Source organism: Oncorhynchus mykiss, chromosome 9, assembly GCF_057628025.1.
Source record: "Oncorhynchus mykiss isolate SJ-2025 chromosome 9, ASM5762802v1, whole genome shotgun sequence".
In the NCBI taxonomy this organism is placed as follows: domain Eukaryota; kingdom Metazoa; phylum Chordata; class Actinopteri; order Salmoniformes; family Salmonidae; genus Oncorhynchus; species Oncorhynchus mykiss.
The window spans coordinates 46,714,418-46,732,316 of NC_143030.1; the positions used below are offsets into that span (position 1 = coordinate 46,714,418).

Consider the following 17,899-nt stretch of genomic DNA (forward strand, 5'->3'; position numbering starts at 1 on the left):
TTGCTCTCTCGCTTTGCTGTGTGTGCATCTTGCTAGCTGTCACTCAAATGGCGAGGGGCTGAAGCTCATTGGCTAGAACTCAAATTGCCAGGGGCTGGCCCCCGTGGGGAAAAATGTAGGGAAAATGGCACAGCACAGGTGCCAAAAAACACAGTAATTCTGCTCATAGATTATGCATGTATGAACTACACAGTGACACATCCAGCCCAAAGTGGGAGGTTTAAAAAATAATTAGTAGTCGCCAAAGTTCCAGAGGATGCCTTTAACAACATGATAAATCTTTGTTACCCCTTGCTGAAACAAGCAAGGTGTTGTAGCAAATAATGAATAGAATGGACTTGGATCTCTAACCCTGGCAATTACTGGTAAACTCATGGGTGCACTCACAATGGCTGCCAGGTATTGTGATGCAATAATTTCCATGGTAATGTAGAATGTTCATTCAAATGATGTTAACTGATGTTGCTCATGCAATGGAATGTATTTTTTGTAATGTCAGTTGAGTTGAATCAACAAATCACAGCGCATATTGATGGGTACACTTCCTGCTTTTACTTCCTGCTTTTACTTCCTGCTTTTACTTCCTGCTTTGCTCCTATGTGTACACTCGCAATGGCCGCCAGTCCACCAATTACGTCTTCATTGACTTCAATGGGGACGCCCATCCTATTCATTCTATTTCTATGGCAGCACATGCGGTCAGGAGCGGAGGAAAGGAGAAAATGTCAGTCAAAAAACGCTATTCCAACGATTATGATGGAGACTGCGGTCTTTGGCTGGCCAATTACCGTCATTCAAAATTCCCTGACCATCACAGCCAATGCTACACCAATGCTTTGAGCTAGCTAGAGGGAGCCTGACCAAGCACAAGGTTACAGGTTGTGTTCACTATGATTCAGGAAGTCCCCTGCACACAAGCTCAGTCTCTTGATGGGGATAGAATTTTTGGTTGGCATTTCATCAGGAGTACGGTCTGGTGTCTCAGAGAACTAAATTAGCTCTGTAGTGAGCTCCTCGTAGCTTATAACCAGACATGAACAGTCATGTGGAGCTACAGCAAAGCAGAGAGGAGATGGACAACTAGCCCCTAAGTCCCTATCTCCATCCATGGTTAATTTAGGAAAGGCCACCGGAGGACAACAACACAACGGGATGCATGAGTTTTCTTTCGATGCGATGTGATTGGAATGAAGCCAAATCTGGCTTCCCTTGACACTTTTCTTTTGTTACGCAAGGACCATTCACAGTTGAGCTAACTCAGTTTAGCTCAATGCTGATGGGCTATTATTACATTTTTATTAAGGGAGACCAAATGCTCGCTGGCTTCCCTTGTATTCAATGCTACGGGCGGCAACAATGTCATACTCTTTTGGACCAGACAGCATCAGATAGAGGCCTACACAACGCTGTTTCGCTCGCTCGGATGCTTTCTCCGGTGAGATACATTCAGCCTCTTGCGAATTGAAGGAAAATTATAAAACACAGACAGACAAAAGACACATTATTTTTAATTTTTATATGGTACAGTTTTAGGTGAACCCTGACTTCCTGTGGCATCCATTCATACACGCCACTGGTTCAGGCAGATACTAATTGGAGCGCTCACTATTAGTAAACGTTTCTAGTATATTTTGTAGTATCTTTGTCTTGTTATAGCACATGATGCACTTCATGTAGGCCTGAGTTAGGGACCCCAAAAAAACATGTTTCTGGGTATAAGCCTATCACCAGAAACATGGTTTCATTGGTCCGTAGCTACATCATTTTCCTTCTCTATTTAGCATATGGGGCTCGGGCACCATATCAGCAATGTACTGTAATTAATAGGCTCGGAGGCATGACATTTATGGATTTGCTTTCCTCTTGGTCATCTTGTTTCTTGCTTGCATCTTGTTTCTTGCAATCTGCTTCATATACCCATGTGTCTGTCTGTCGTTTTGTCTGTCGGTCACTGGCTGTACATTGTGCAACTAGAGGAGCATCCTCTCTGTCTATGGCCTTGCGGTCAGAAATTATGGGACACCGTTCCAACGTCAGATTCCGCTGAGATTCTGAAACACAAGTCGCGGATCGTTCCGACGCCCTGTAGTCTTTTGCCTTTTTTGTACCCCTCACGTTCTCTGTTGTCAGACAGCACTGGATAGAGTAACATGCAGTGGCAGTGTAATTGACTGCAGAGATATAGTTTCAGAAGCAGTTTCCCCCCTCCTCAGCCCCAGCCCAATCTCACAGTGTGACTACCAGCCCTGCTCTGTTAGCTGTGTGACAGCTGAACTCAACAGGCACAGAAATAGCTTCTCACCAGGCTCGGTGGCTGATCAATTAAGGTCCGTTGGAATCACTGATTATTGTTCATCCTGTCTTCATAGTAATAGAATACTTTTTATTTGCCCTTTGGCGGACAGGCCTAGTGGTTTAATATCGTGCAACAGACATTGATATTCATCTGTCTGTGTCCATTACCTTGGCTATTCCAATCCTCATCCACTTTTTAGCTATCTTCAGTTTGCATCATTTTTGTCTTTCTGCCCCTGTTACACTGTAGGTGCATACAAACGTCTGCTATCTGTGTGTAGTGAATGGGTGTGTGCGTTTTTGAGTGTGTGCATGTGTGTTCATGTGTCAGTGGTGGTATTTTCCTCTCCTCGCGGCTGGTTTTCCGTGCGATCAATACTCTGCAGTGGAGGCTTGTAGTCTGCACTTTGTTAATCCTCCCAGGTCTGCCTGGGACTGCTAGGTGTGTGTGTGTGTGTGTGTGTGTGTGTGTGTGTGTTGATTTACATTACTCCCCAGCCAACAAACGCCACACACTTATCAATATCCTCACCTCTGTTCAGAAATGATACACTCTTCCTGCTGCTCCCCCAACGTCCTCATTGATTTCTAAGAAAAAGGGGGTTGCCTGTTAAGTTAGCTAACATTCTCTCTTTTGTTAAAAATAGGTCCGTGACGGTTCTAGAATTTTGGATCATTTTCTCCCCTCCTCCGCTCCTGACCGCATGTGCCGCCATAGAAATAAAATGGGTGTCCCCATTCAAGTAAATTATAGTATAATGGATGGTGTGTACCCATAGGAGCAAAGCAGGAAGTAAAAGAAGGAAGTGTACCCATCAATATGTGTTGTGATTTGTTGATTCAACTCACCTGACATTACAAAAAATACATTCCATTGCATGAGCCACATCAGTTAACATCATTTGAATAAACATTCTACATTCCAGCAAGGAGCAACAAAGTTCCATCACGTTAAAAGTCCATGTTACCGCAGAAACGGACTCAACCGCACAAATGCCCCGCTGTCCAGTCTTCAGTCAGCTGTTCGTTGATGGTTATGACAGTTATTTTATTTACATGACGGTCTTCATCCATAACCGTCATTTACACGATTATACGGTAATTGTGCCAGCCCTAGTTAAAAAAATATTTTTTATTTTGGAACTTTATTGAATTTATTGCTGTTGACATGAATGTGTAGCTCCATGTTCATTAGGAGATGTTAGAAAGAAAACACCACAATTTGCACGGAAGCCTGTTGTGTCTGATTCAGTCTTGTCACATGGCCCCAGGCCTCTCTAATTTGGTCAATCACATCAGTTGGTTGAACTGGGATTTATCCTGCTGAACATGTCTGCGTTACATTGCCTGGAGTCTGAATCCTCCTTGTATTTTAGCCTTCATCCCCAGCAGTCGTACTGTACGTAATTTCTCTCCTCTTCAAATTGCTCAGAACAAGAATTGTTCAGAATCAACTTCATTTCCAAGGCTACTGTTCCTGATCAGTTTCCATGGCAGCCAATAAACATGCTCTCCCTTCCTCCCTATTTATAGAGAGAATGCATTGCTGCTACTGCTCCTGTTGAAATACCAGCATCCATGCAGCATGCATCCATGTGATTGGAGGAGAAGAGGAGAGGAGGAGGAGGTGTAGGAAAAGTGCAGGATAGGGAGGGGGCAGGTGGAAGAACACCAATTTCATCAGGGAGGGTGTGTTGCTCACCTGCCTGCTCCACACTTTAACAAAGAGAACAATAGACAGAGTCTAGAGAGCTGGCTGGATATGAGATCAGAGCAGACAGGTCTGCTTGCTAACTGCATTAGCTTGAAAACTACTTTCTCAGTTCCGGCCTCTGTGATAAAAGCACTTCAAATGGGGGAATTTTGCGTCGTCTACTTTCTTTACATTGGAGTGTGGTGGGGCTAGGACTAATTGTCTTGGTAAATACATACTGCTTTCTGCTGTTGAATTAGAAATAAATGGGATGGAATTTAAAACCTTGGTACAGACAAGCCTGTGCTTTAGAATATGTTTTTTTGTGTGAATGACTTTCCATAGGTAGAGTGACAGTATGCAAAGCATACATCAATCATTGAACTTACTGCACACGGTCCTGTATTTAATGTGGAGCTTAGCAAGATGCCATTTCAAAGCAGTGTTTTCATAGAGCTGGCCCTCCTCCATTCTGCTGTGCTTGACACAACTTCATCTCCGCAGTCCACTTGCCTGTGATATGGAAGAATGCACATTGGAAGCTTTTTACTCTTCCACCGTGTTAAAAATAGAAATGGAAGCACTCCCAGTTAATCATTTTTAAAAATACGTTTTTTCTCCTATCTCCTTGCACTGTCATTTAAACAGACTCATTTTGCTAGGCCCTTCGGTGGAGGCAGTGGCAAAACTGTACCATGATTTAGAAGAAATTCAGAGAGCACCACGACCAATGGTAGCCTACATGATTTTGTAGTTCATTCAGCTCCTTCAGCTTTGCGACAACTGCTGATGTCAAACAGGCTTTATAAAATAAATCAGGTTCATTGATTGATTGATTGATTGATTGATTGAAACAGAATGTGCTTGGAGCCAAGTAAGATGGATCTCCATCTCAACGCCCCAGTCATTTACGAAGCTGGTTAAACCGAGTCACTCATTCACACAATGTGAAGTGTTAGGTTGGATCTTAATTAGCCTAGGCTTAGATCTTTAAACATAGGCTTTTTGATGTTGTGCAGGGAAGGGAGTGGTGCTGTTGTTTTTCATTCAAGCCCAAAGAGATCACACCCGGGCTGTGATTTATCAGGGAGGGATATCTCTCTTCTTTCATCTGCATGTAGATGAGATGAGAGCGTTAGCGAGGGATCATTGATAAAAAAAATCGACATGAATAAAAGGAAGGGCAGCAGCCAGGATTGAGCCGTGGGGATAAAATGAATGCAGACAGATGGAGTAATACTGTAGGTAGATAGAAAATAAACCGTTGTTATGCACTGGATTCTCTCCCCGACCGACACACAATGACGGACCAGTTTGTGTGGTTTTATATGATTGTAATTGAAATGGAGTTAAGACGCAGATTAAATGAAGGTCGTTTAGGATCCCTCACTTGTTAATTCATGTGCTAACGATATTGGCCAATGTGTTATAGATGTTATACTTAGATCTTCAAGTCTATTTTCTCGTCAAGGCCTGTACTGACTGCCAACCAGTTAATCCACAACGAAGCCTAGCTTTATGTGCTCGTAAGCCTGTTGAGCTCAGACGTGTGTGTAAACCTAACTCATTGTAACTGTGGAAGAAGAAGACATAAGCCTATAGTGAGACCGTGATGATGTCAGCTAACAAATACTTGCAGCCTCCAGTGTGAGTGAGTGCTATAGGTAGCTGAGAATCCAGCTGGCAGCATCAGAATGCTGATTATGTACTCCTCTGATCTGCTTGACCTCAATAGGACATACTGCCCCTGACCCCTCCCACTCTCGGTGAATGATGACCCAGTGACCCCTCTATCTCCTCTCCACTGCCTAAGGACATTTGTTCTTTAGGTCCAGTGTGACAGCAGTCACAATCTAATGACAGTCTTCTTCTACAGTTTCTTCGTATGGGCCACCGGTTCTGTACTTAGATCCTGTCCCTTGTCTTGATGCCTTCAACTGTGCCATGTTGTAGGGCTGCACTTGAGTTGACTTAACAGTGGACCAGTTAGTTAGGTAGCCTGTATCTCTCTGTGCACAGCAACGGATCAATAGGTCAATAGGTCAATTTGCAAGTGAAGCAAGTTAACCAATAACGGAGGTGCATAAAGATGGCAGCAGCCATGCACTAATCACAAATTCCGTTTCGGCGTATTGTACATTGCTCTTCGTTACTATTTTGTTTGGTATGGGCATTAGCACAGCATATTTGATCCCAAATGTAGGATTCAAGACGGCTGCAATTTTGAAAAAAAGAAAAAGTAGATTGTGTTGATTTATTGACATATCGCCATGTCGCGCGCCATAGTTTAAAAACTCTGGATAGTGCTAAAACAATGATGTCATATCTGAATTCTGCCATCTTTATGCACGTTCGCCATTGGAGTGCGTGCTGGGCAGCCAGCATGGGGACAGATGGTGACTGGCAGGTTCTGTGGGCTATGTATGCGGGGGCGGGGTGGGGGCTCAAAACCAGCGGGGGACACACAGCCCAAACAGTGTGTGAAAAAACGGTTTCATCACTGCCCTTCTTCCAAAATCAGTACAGGTTAGTTTTAGTCTGTTTCACCTTTAGTCCTTTCCCCTAAAGTTGCTCAATTAGAAAAAAAAGTATCTGATTAGGCTAGAAGTGGTAGTAGGCTAAATGGCCTGTGTGTGCGGGTGTGTATGTGTGATATAGTCCTATGACGTGTGTATGTTGTGTGTGTGTGAGACTGTAAGCCAGGGTTCCCCAACTGGCAGCCCGTGGGTGGTTTTATTTATTTATTTATAAACAAGGTTAGAAATGATGTTTTAGTCAAATGTTATATCTGTTTGAGGTAATTGCCATCCATTTGCAGTCTACAAATGATTTGTAATTATGTTCTGGCCCCCTGACTATCCTGCTGTAGGCTAAGTGCATGTGTGCGCTCATAAGTGTGTGGAACCAAGGGGGTTAGCAAGTGATAAAGAGCAGTGCAATGGATGGGTCTGAGGTTTGAGCTAAAGGCTGTGTCTTGTCAGTCTAGCTGTTGTGTTGCCTGAAAGGCAGCTAGCTTGCTGCAGCACTCTGGACCTCATTACTGGGAGTGGCGGCTCTCAGATCCTCCTCGCTCTTTGCTGCAGCCGGCGGTGCCACACTGACACAAGCAGGCATAAAATGAACACCCACCAAATGCGGGTAGATTTATGTATTGGCGGGTAATAATGTCTATTTCACCAGCCACGTTGGTGGGTGGTCAATTTGCAGGGCTCTACAGTGCAAGCATTACATTTGCTAATAAAAATAGTCAAGTAAGTCAAGTATGAGCACATGGTAGGGTTAGAAAAATGCTGCAGTAGCTGTTTTCAAAGTATTTCTGATGTTTTATTTCATAGCTGCTAATTGTACAAAGAAATACGAATCCTATACCATATCCAACCTTGCGCAGCAACACTGCCAGGAAGGAGAGCTGTGTGCAATGAAGTTAAGTGCTGATATTGATTCATTTTTGGAGGCGCTGCGCACAGGCCTAAAAGTTGGTCTAATTTACTCGAAAGTCTACCAAGTCAGACTTTGTCCTTGTGTTTCTTGGCTATTTAAATTGTTTTATTCATAAGATTGGTTGTTTTTCCACATTAGTTTGAGCCTGCTGCTTCGACTGAAAGCGAAGAGATACCCTAACCTAGTCAGAACTCACATTTCACACACACACACACACACACACACACACACACACACACACACACCTTAACAGGACTCGAGTGGCCATGTTACCATGGTAACCTCCCACCCTTAAAGGGGCAAGCTGAACATTTTGTTGCTGATATTTTGGTTAAAAGACTCAGGTCACAAAAAATGAAATGAAATTGAGCAACATACCACATTACTTCTTACTAATATTAAAATACAAACTATTTTTTTCTGGCAAAAAAAATCTGAGTGGCGGGTAGATAAAAAAAACAAAAAAAATCTATTGTACCTGCCACAGTGGCTGGTGGACCAAAAGGTTGGACACAAGTCAAACAAACACATGTGGAATGAATGTTGAATGAATGTAGAATCAGCTCCGAAATGGAAATGAAGACAGGTGCCTCAATCCTTATGGGGTCATTAGGATGGTTGGTTCTGGGCCTGGGTTTGGTCAGGCAGGGTCATTGTGCCTCAGCTGATCTGCTAATGCTTAAAGACTCTTAATGCTTCTAGACTCTTAATGCTTCTTATGCCTGCTATGGGTCTGCTGATAAAGGTTACTGGTAAATCAAGTTCTTAATGTGTTTCGTCTGTAGTCCCAGGTACTTCACAAATTTGAGACAGTTGACAAATCACATTTCACATGCGGTTTTGTAGGCCCAGTGATGCTCTGCAGCTCCTTGCTCAATGTGGTGACTAAAAAGGGAGCGATATTGAAATGACTGATGCATCCCACTGGGCACATACCTCAATTCAACATCTATTTCACATTGGTTCAACATCATTTCATTGAAATTAGGTGAAAACCGCATTTATTCAACCAGTGTGTGCCCAGTGGGATATCACTTTGCTATATTGAAAATGTGCAACGACAGGCTGCCTTTGAGTTTCTTCCATTTTCGCACACTTTCATCATAGTGAATTGTTGCCAGTTATGTCATTTTTATTTATACCAAATAGGCCTAACACTTTGTAGTCCAGACACGCACCAAGTGTCTAACTGCAAAATGTAATCCCCATTTAGGTCTCCCTGCTGTCACAAACAAGGTAGCCTCCCTCTGCCTCTTTTGGCAACCTCTCTGATGTCTGAGATCTGGTCAGTCATACGTCACGTCTGATATCTTCCCTTCTCTTTATTTTCTTCCTCTTCCACCTGTCTAAGCTGTCCACGGAATGACATGACTGACTCTCTCTCTATTTCTCTTTCTCTCTCTCCCTCTCTCTCCCTCCCTGTCTTTCTCCGACAGGATGAGAGTTCAGTGAGCAGTGAGGACTTTGATATGACCGACCCCACATGGATATCAGCTGATCACGGCCCTGCTTCCAACCTGAGTCCCCCGAACCACGGAGAGAGAATGCACAGCCCTCAGAACTCGCACATTAAGGAGGAGGACGGTAAGAAAGAGCTACTACTGCTGCTTTCTCTCTCCTCTGATCTCCCTTCTCCTCTCTCCTCTCTCTCTTTGATTGAAATGAAATTCCTCATTGGTATGGTTTGTGGGGGAAACGGGGAGCATTTCCAATGTCACTTCCCACACTCACACTCACACAGTCAGTCAATGTGTAAGTTAGGCTGGGAGAGAGCAGGCTTTTTGGACTGTGATGTGAGTGGAGTGGAAGGCCAGGGTGAGGCGAGAGAAGATGTTAGAATACATTTAGATCAAGCGAGCCTCACCCTGCTGCCCCGCTCTCTCTCTCTGCTTCCGGTGTGGGGGAAGGGCTACTATTCCCACACCAGGGAGGAAGGGTGTGAACGGAGGGGGTTGGATGTTATGGATAGAGCTGGGGAAAGAGGGGCAGGGAGCCTGGTCAGGTCCTCTAGGCCAGCTAGAGAAGGCCTCAGGAGATGGGTAAAAGCCACTACCACCACCTGAATGGTGTTACCCTTGAACTCTGTGTAGAGTCATGACAAAGGGTCGACGTATTCTAATACACACTCTGTAGCATCCAAGTATGAGTGGTACTGAGCAGAGAAACATTTTCCCCCTTAATACGAGTACGAGTGTGTTTTACTATGCACCTTAATGCCTTTCCATGGCTCCATTTTTCAGTGGGCTGTAGAGATGCTTGGCTGTCGTGGGTGACGAAGCGTTGCCTGCTGCAGCTGCAGCTGCCAGGTAAAAGTGCAGAGGTAATCTTCCCGGAGAGAGCCATCATTACATGTCCGCTCGTGGCAAGCAGCAGCAGATGGGCCCTGGGAGCAGCATCGCACCCGGCGGTGATGGGATGCACCGCCGAAAATAAGCTAATAAATCAAATAGTTAACAGCGGAGAACACTGCCAGCCGTGCTCTCTCCTTTGCTAACTCTTTAGCAGACAAATATTGTCTAAATCATTTTGGCTATTCTTATATGCAAAGTCGAAACGTCTATACAGAAATGGTTTGTTGTGGGGGGGGGTCACATTTTGACTTTGAGGGCTGTGCCTTGTTCCAAGAGGGCCCCAAGAGGTTCTCAGGCCCTGTGGTTAAGCGTGGCTAGGATTTCACTGGGGCTCCAAAGGGAACCAAAAGGGGCTCCTGATGCACTGACTTCCCGAGCCTGAGAAGCTCCTCAGGCAGCTGGCTGAGCTGTGGACTGGCCACTCGAGGCGCTTTTACTGGAGATGTGACTGGAAGGGTCATTGGGCGAGTGTCTGTGACAACAATATATACTATTCTGTAGTACCTTAGGCACTAGGCACTCCGTCCCTCACCAGGGATCATTCTTAGTAAAATGCTTTTCTCCTCCCAAGTACTCCCATGGTTCCTGCTGCTGCAGAACCAAGAATGTCCATTACAAGTGATTTAGGAAGTTAGTTTGTTTCTGTGTGTGTTGCCTGCTTGTAGACGGCGCACTAAAATAACAGAGCACTACTGTACTTGTTTAGCTAGCTACTGTGATTTCCCACACTGAAGCACAGCACTGTACCATATAGGGATTGTGGTGGGAAACACTATGCTATATGAGGACAGAGAACCAGGACTACATGGTCCATGTCTTGTGTGTAGTACTAGGGCTAGCTTTGAGCACACACACACACACACACACACACACACACACACACACACACACACACACACACACACACACACACACACGCACACACAATACGAGGCTAAACTGGCTGTAGGCTTTAGGAACCATCAGACTGGCTGAGTCAATTCCCTACATTTCTCATGACCGTACAGTGTTTACGTCCCTGCTTCCCCGCCTGGACTAGAGGCAGAGAGAGAGCAGAGCAGAGTACTACCACTACCATTACCACTACAATGCTGCAGCCTCTAGGCCAGTGGCACACATGATAACCTAATGTGTTTGGTCATGGAAAGTAGGCCAGTTGAAAATGACAGGAGGATTTTGATCCTCTTCCCCCCAGAGCTAAGCGATCGAGGTCAACTGTTCCAACAAAACACATAGATGAGAATAGCAATGCTGGATTATCTAATAGTCAGCGTAATGAACTGAGGTGGCCCTGTGGCAAAATATACTTGATGTATAGATGTATGTATGGACAGCTGGAATATGAGTTGTTGGTGTTGTTAGGTAATGAACCCCCGCTGCTCCAAAACACTCTTAATTGGACAATACCGAATAAGACCTAGCCAATACTTGTTATAAGCACCACAGACTCCTTACATCAGTATCGGATAGTGTAACAGAACAACAGTTATCCCTGAGAAAATTACATGATAACATATGTACAGTACTGTGCCAACCAGAGAAATTCCTTGGACAAATTAGCACATTTTGATTGATTGATGAGGTTTTCAAGGTAATGGCTTAAAGTTATGTGTAATGAACAGGGATTTGAACTCAAGTGTATTGCTCGTATTTGAAAATATAACCCATAGGGAAAAAAACTGCCACAGCTGGCCTTCAATAACAGAGGAAAACAAAGTGTTAGGCTAAAGGCACAATTGGGATTAAAGATGGCCGACCCATTGGAAACGTCAGTGTGTTTGAGTGACAGCGCCATGAGAAGCCTCATTAGTGTCAGCCGTGTCAGGTCCATTTACGTGGTTTCTCCAAGCCAGGGATTCCTTGAGTAATGTCTGTCCCTGACCGTAGTGCTGAGTTTAAGACGCAAGCTAGGAGGCCATCTTTATAAACCTGCCTCTATTGAGAAGAAAAGTGGTTGCATTTCAAAAGGCACCCTATTCCCTATACAGTGCACAGGGTCATTAGGGTGCCATTTGGGCTCTGGTCAACAGTACTGCATTATATAGGGAATAGGGTGCAATTTGGTACGAAACCAGTATTTCTACAACTGCCACACGCATACAAGGGGAGGTGATACAAATCGTGGCGATAATCGCGTTATAACCTAATGGAAATACTCTAAAATATTCAGCACCGTTAACATATGATATTTCACAGTGTGTTCTATTTGATTATGAGTGTGTTTGCCAAGTTCATCTCTGGGATTTGGGGCTCGAGCAACCGCACGAGCACGAGAGAGAGGCTGCAGAGTGAAGATAAAATCTAAAGGTGTCTTCAGATGAACTATGGGGAAGGAACAGGATAGGAGGACTAGGCTGCTCTTTTGTTTTTGTCCAGCTAAAATATACCCCCACCTACCCCCAATTCCACATGCTTCGGAGAGATGCCAACTACCCAAAATGTATGCACGCTAGCATACGTGCTGGCGTGTGGTGTGGGAGGATGTCTACCACTAGTTGTGTCCTCATTTGTGCAGGGGAAGGATGCTTTCCACTGAGATAGGGCCAGAAGCCTGTTAATTATTAACTGCACCCCCCTCCACGACACACACAAAAAATAATAAGGCAAGTAAATTAATTATTACAAGCAAAAGCTCACTCGCAGGGAGAGAGACGGGTAACAATTTGTTTTGTTTACAGGAATGAACACCAGCTGTGATTGAACGCCTGCCTTCCTGTTGGCGTATTTATAATCAGTGTGTGTTTCTCAGGGAAATTGCAATTAGATGCCTGACTTTTAGCAGGAACAGTGTCTCCAACTTGGTCTTAATGAGGCAGTAGCAGCTTTGAGTGACTGGCTGGATGCTGCTTCAGAATGTTGGGACTCTCCCTCCTGGCTGGCTGCCATAGAGGATAGAGAGGTTTAGTGACCTCCATCTGCTTTCTTCCCCCTGCTAGCTAACTGCTAAGCTCTTCCCAGTACAAGGTGTGTGTGTGTGTGTGTGTGTGTGTGTGTGTGTGTGTGTGTGTGTGTGTGTGTGTGTGTGTGTGTGTGTGTGTGTGTGTGTGTGTGTGTGTGTGTGTGTGTGTGTGTGTGTGTGTGTGTGTGTGTGTGTGTGTGTGTGTGTGTGTGTGTGTGTGTGTGTGTGTGTGTGTGTGTGTGTGTGTGTGTGTGCGTGTGTGTGTGTGTATTTTTAAGACCTTGGGATCACTCCCCACCCATGTCTCATATTGTTTTATGGGAGGGTAGAAGGGTGCATTTCAGAGAACCGGCGTAAAGGTTGCCCCATAAATCTCAAAAATCTGGAAGTTTGTACCCGTCCGTATCAGTCACTCTTCTGGTTCACCCCACGCCCAACACCCAATTGGACGCCTCAGATAAGATAAGTTGCGACGACAGAGTGTCTGTTTGTCTTTCTAAATTTTAAAGGTGGTTCCTCAGCAGCACCCAGTGACCCGAGGTATTGTGACAGCTCAGCAACACCAACAGAAGGGTTCAGAGCAGTTAAGCAGGACCCTTTCATTGCTTCACTGGGTTAGTGTGAAATAGCTGCCTGTTTCACACAACTAAGCTTGCTACGTATGGCTAGAGTCAGCATGTTAGGCTGCTACCTACATACAGTGGAGTAGAGTGCAGTGTAGTGCAGTACAGTAAAGTACAATACAGTGTATTACAATAGTACTGTAAAATATGATGCGGTGCAGTGAGTGACTAGGTCTTCCTACCTACACTAATGGAAATATTCAGTTCAGTCGAGTACATGCTTAACTGAATGAATGACAAAGACGGAATGCAATATGACATTTTATTAAATAGTTTGGGGAATGGCCTCGGAGCCAGATGATGTGATGGCATGTAGCCCTATGCGGTGCTGCTAGCATCGAAACCCCCCGCTGGGGAAAAGGAGTTCCAATGATGGGCCTTCAGGTTATTATAGCTGGTAGTGGTGGGGAAGGGGATGGTTGTCAAAAACTGTTGCTGAAAAACAGCAAATGCGAGAACGACGGTAAGTTGACATATAAATACATCCCAAGGTTTACGCCCATTGGTTGAGAGAGAGGAAGGTGATAATTGCAAGAGTGAGCCCATAGGCTAAACAGCAAATATGAGGAGTGTCCATTATTGTGCTTATAGACGATAAGTTAAATAGGTGAATGACATTCCACAAATGGCTAGTAAGAAAGAGGAGAAGAAATAAGACGCTATGATAATATGTTTGTATTCATTCCCACAATGCCTGTAGAATAGGAAACCAAGTTAATTATGTTATGCTTACTGGATGACGTTAAGCGAGCATTCAGACCAGCCTTCCTGATTTGAACTGTTGTGAACTAGATTTGTGTTTGTCAGTCTTAACATAGCCCGATGATGGTGTATGCCCCATCCCTCCACAGTGGGGAATGGGGGCAGAGTAGTTCCCCAGTTTACAAGATGAGACAGATGTTTCCAAGAGAGGGATATGAGATTACCCAGGAACCCAGCTGCCGGGTTAAGCCTACTACACTGCCTATTGACGTGGATAGGGCTGTGGCGGTCATGAAATGTTGTCAGTCGGTGATTGTCAAGCAAATAACACAGTAATTGCGGCACAGCAATTGGCCGTTAATTAACATAAACACATTTAACATCTCCAGGCTTCCACACACAGCCTACAAGCCACTGATGTAGACCTTTGGAACATCTACATTTTAAAAAGTAAAATAAATTGAATAGCCTACACCATCACAATAAATCCATTATTTATTTTAGACAGGTCTAAAGAAACATGATATGAAGAAAATGTAGTCTATTTCAGAAGAACAGAATAGCATACTCTGAGTTGTCCTTATGTTAGGTTAGGCCATGCCATATAGCTGTGGGCTACACTAGTTCATTTAGCAGACAACATTTGCTTAGAATCCCATGCCATTCATTTATATTGTTTTATAGTATGAAGAATACAATTGAACATAGCTGAATAAAATAGAAAGGATGTTTTCGCCAAACAATTTGAGGGAGCGAGCACATGCGGCTATCCTGTGTTGATCGGTTGACAAAGGAACAGGTACTCCTATATTCTTAATTTAGAGTTATTTATTTAACTTTAGTTTTGATACAAATGTTGGGTTATTTGTTTAGATTTTTAATACGTTCTAAGGCTGCATGATGCGACTATGATTTGAAAAAAGTATCTTGAAATGCATGAACTCCGCTTCGTGTTTTTGCACAGGCTGTACACACTTCATTAGTCTCATTCACAATTTGACAAGCACTTGATAATGCGTTGAATTTCCTGGCTGCGTCCCTTTTGTGTGGCCGTAATGCCCCCTAAAAATGCCTTTTGTGGCCTTTCGGCCCTTGGGCTGAATATAATCATTTTAATTCCCTTTTCCCGGCTCCATCCCGAAGCACCTCTCACTCACATGGCTCCCAGTCACATGATCGGGTCTTTCTCACTGCCTGCAAGTGAAAACAGACACATCCGGGACGCAACTCTGCGCATCCTTATCCAATTCCAAGGCGCGTATTGAAGATATTAGGAAGAATTGTCCACATTTACTTTTCGTCAGCCAACAAGAAGAGTAGGCCTAACGAACAGCAAAAGCACTAGCATATGTCAATCTACAATCCCCCATAGTACAAAAGTTGACCTATGCTGTGCGAGAAATAAATATTCCAAACATAGTCTGGGACAGTTGTGGGATGCGATAGATCCCAAATTAATACAACCACTAGCAATGAGGCTGATGCAACAGATGAGAACGTTTAGCTTAAAACATTGATAAACTGTCAGGCTATTTCTTCACATTATAAGCGCAGCAATGCGCACACGGCATTAGCAGGAAAACACCATTATCACAAGTGACCACAAATTTTGTATTTATTTTTTATTTCACCTTTATTTAACCAGGTAGGCAAGTTGAGAACAAGTTCTCATTTACAATTGCGACCTGGCCAAGATAAAGCAAAGCAGTTCGACACATACAGCGACACAGAGTTACACATGGAGTAAAACAAACATACAGTCAATAATACAGTATAAACAAGTCTATATACGATGTGAGCAAATGAGGTGAGATAAGGGAGGTAAAGGCAAAAAGGCCATGGTGGCAAAGTAAATACAATATAGCAAGTAAAACACTGGAATGGTAGATTTGCAATGGGAGAATGTGCAAAGTAGAAATAAAAATAATGGGGTGCAAAGGAGCAAAATAAATAAATAAATGAAATACAGTAGGGAAAGAGGTAGTTGTTTGGGCTAAATGATAGGTGGACTATGTACAGGTGCAGTAATATGTGAGCTGCTCTGACAGTTGGTGCTTAAAGCTAGTGAGGGAGATAAGTGTTTCCAGTTTCAGAGATTTTTGTAGTTCGTTCCAGTCATTGGCAGCAGAGAACTGGAAGGAGAGGCGGCCAAAGAAAGAATTGGTTTTGGGGGTGACTAGAGAGATATACCTGCTGGAGCGTGTGCTGCAGGTGGGAGATGCAATGGTGACAAGCGAGCTGAGATAAGGGGGGACTTTACCTAGCAGGGTCTTGTAGATGACATGGAGCCAGTGGGTTTGGCGACGAGTATGAAGCGAGGGCCAGCCAACGAGAGCGTACAGGTCGCAATGGTGGGTAGTATATGGGGCTTTGGTGACAAAACGGATTGCACTGTGATAGACTGCATCCAATTAGTTGAGTAGGGTATTGGAGGCTATTTTGTAAATGACATTGCCAAAGTTCAGGATTGTTGTTGTGGGGGGTGCAGTGCTGTTGACAGGGGTAGGAGTAGCCAGGTGGAAAGCATGGCCAGCCGTAGAAAAATGCTTATTGAAATTCTCAATTATGGTGGATTTATCAGTGGTGACAGTGTTTCCTATCTTCAGTGCAGTGGGCAGCTGGGAGGAGGTGTTCTTATTCTCCATGGACTTTACAGTGTCCCAGAACTTTTTTGAGTTAGTGTTGCAGGAAGCAAATTTCTGCTTGAAAAAGCTAGCCTTGGCTTTTCAAACTGCCTGTGTATAATGGTTTCTAGCTTCCCTGAACAGCTGCATATCACGGGGGCTGTTCGATGCTAATGCAGAACGCCATAGGATGTTTTTGTGTTGGTTAAGGGCAGTCAGGTCTGGGGAGAACCAAGGGCTATATCTGTTCCTGGTTCTAAATTTCTTGAATGGGGCATGTTTATTTAAGATGGTTAGGAAGGAATTTAAAAAAAATATCCAGGCATCCTCTACTGACGGGATGACATCAATATCCTTCCAGGATACCCTGGCCAGGTCGATTAGAAAGGCCTGCTCGCTGAAGTGTTTCAGGGAGCGTTTTACAGTGATGAGTGGAGGTCGTTTGACCGCTGACCCATTACGGATGCAGGCAATGAGGCAGTGATCGCTGAGATCTTGGTTGAAAACAGCAGAGGTGTATTTAGAGGGCAAGTTGGTTAGGATGATATCTATGAGGGTGCCCGTGTTTAAGGCTTTGGGGAGGTACCTGGTAGGTTCATTGATAATTTGTGTGAGGTTGAGGGCATCAAGTTTAGATTGTAGGATGGCTGGGGTGTTAAGCATGTTCCAGTTTAGGTCGCCTAGCAGCACAAGCTCTGAAGAAAGATGGGGGGCAATCAGTTCACATATGGTGTCCAGAGCACAGCTGGGGGCAGAGGGTGGTCTATAGCAGGCGGCAACGGTGAGAGACTTGTTTTTAGAGAGGTGGATTTTTAAAAGTAGAAGTTCAAATTGTTTGGGTATAGACCTGGATAGTAGGACAGAACTCTGCAGGCTATCTTTGCAGTAGATTGCAACACCGCCCCCTTTGGCAGTTCTATCTTGTCTGAAAATGTTGTAGTTTGGAATTAAAATGTCTGAATTTTTGGTGGTCTTCCTAAGCCAGGATTCAGACACAGCTAGAACATCCGGGTTGGCAGAGTGTGCTAAAGCAGTGAATAGAACAAACTTAGGGAGGAGGCTTCTAATGTTAACATGCATGAAACCAAGTCTATTACGGTTACAGAAGTCGTCAAAAGAGAGCGCCTGGGGAATAGGAGTGGAGCTAGGCACTGCAGGGCCTGGATTCACCTCTACATCGCCAGATGAACAGAGTAGGAGTAGAATAAGGGTGCGGCTAAAAGCAATAAGAATTGGTCGTTTAGAACGTCTGGAACAGAGAGTAAAAGGAG

The 17,899-nt window shown here is 44.2% G+C and overlaps 1 protein-coding gene across 4 annotated transcripts in view; it reads left to right on the forward strand.

Annotated features, from left to right (window-relative positions):
• Window positions 1–17,899, forward strand: part of LOC110532105 (nucleolar protein 4-like) — a 124,771-nt gene that overhangs the window by 61,835 nt on the left and 45,037 nt on the right. For all 4 annotated transcript variants that reach the window (XM_021615718.3, XM_036988026.2, XM_090184330.1 and 1 more), the window contains one exon: window positions 8,866–9,013. In XM_021615718.3, coding sequence (XP_021471393.3) covers window positions 8,866–9,013 — 148 coding nt within the window. The remainder of the gene's footprint in view (window positions 1–8,865; window positions 9,014–17,899) is intronic.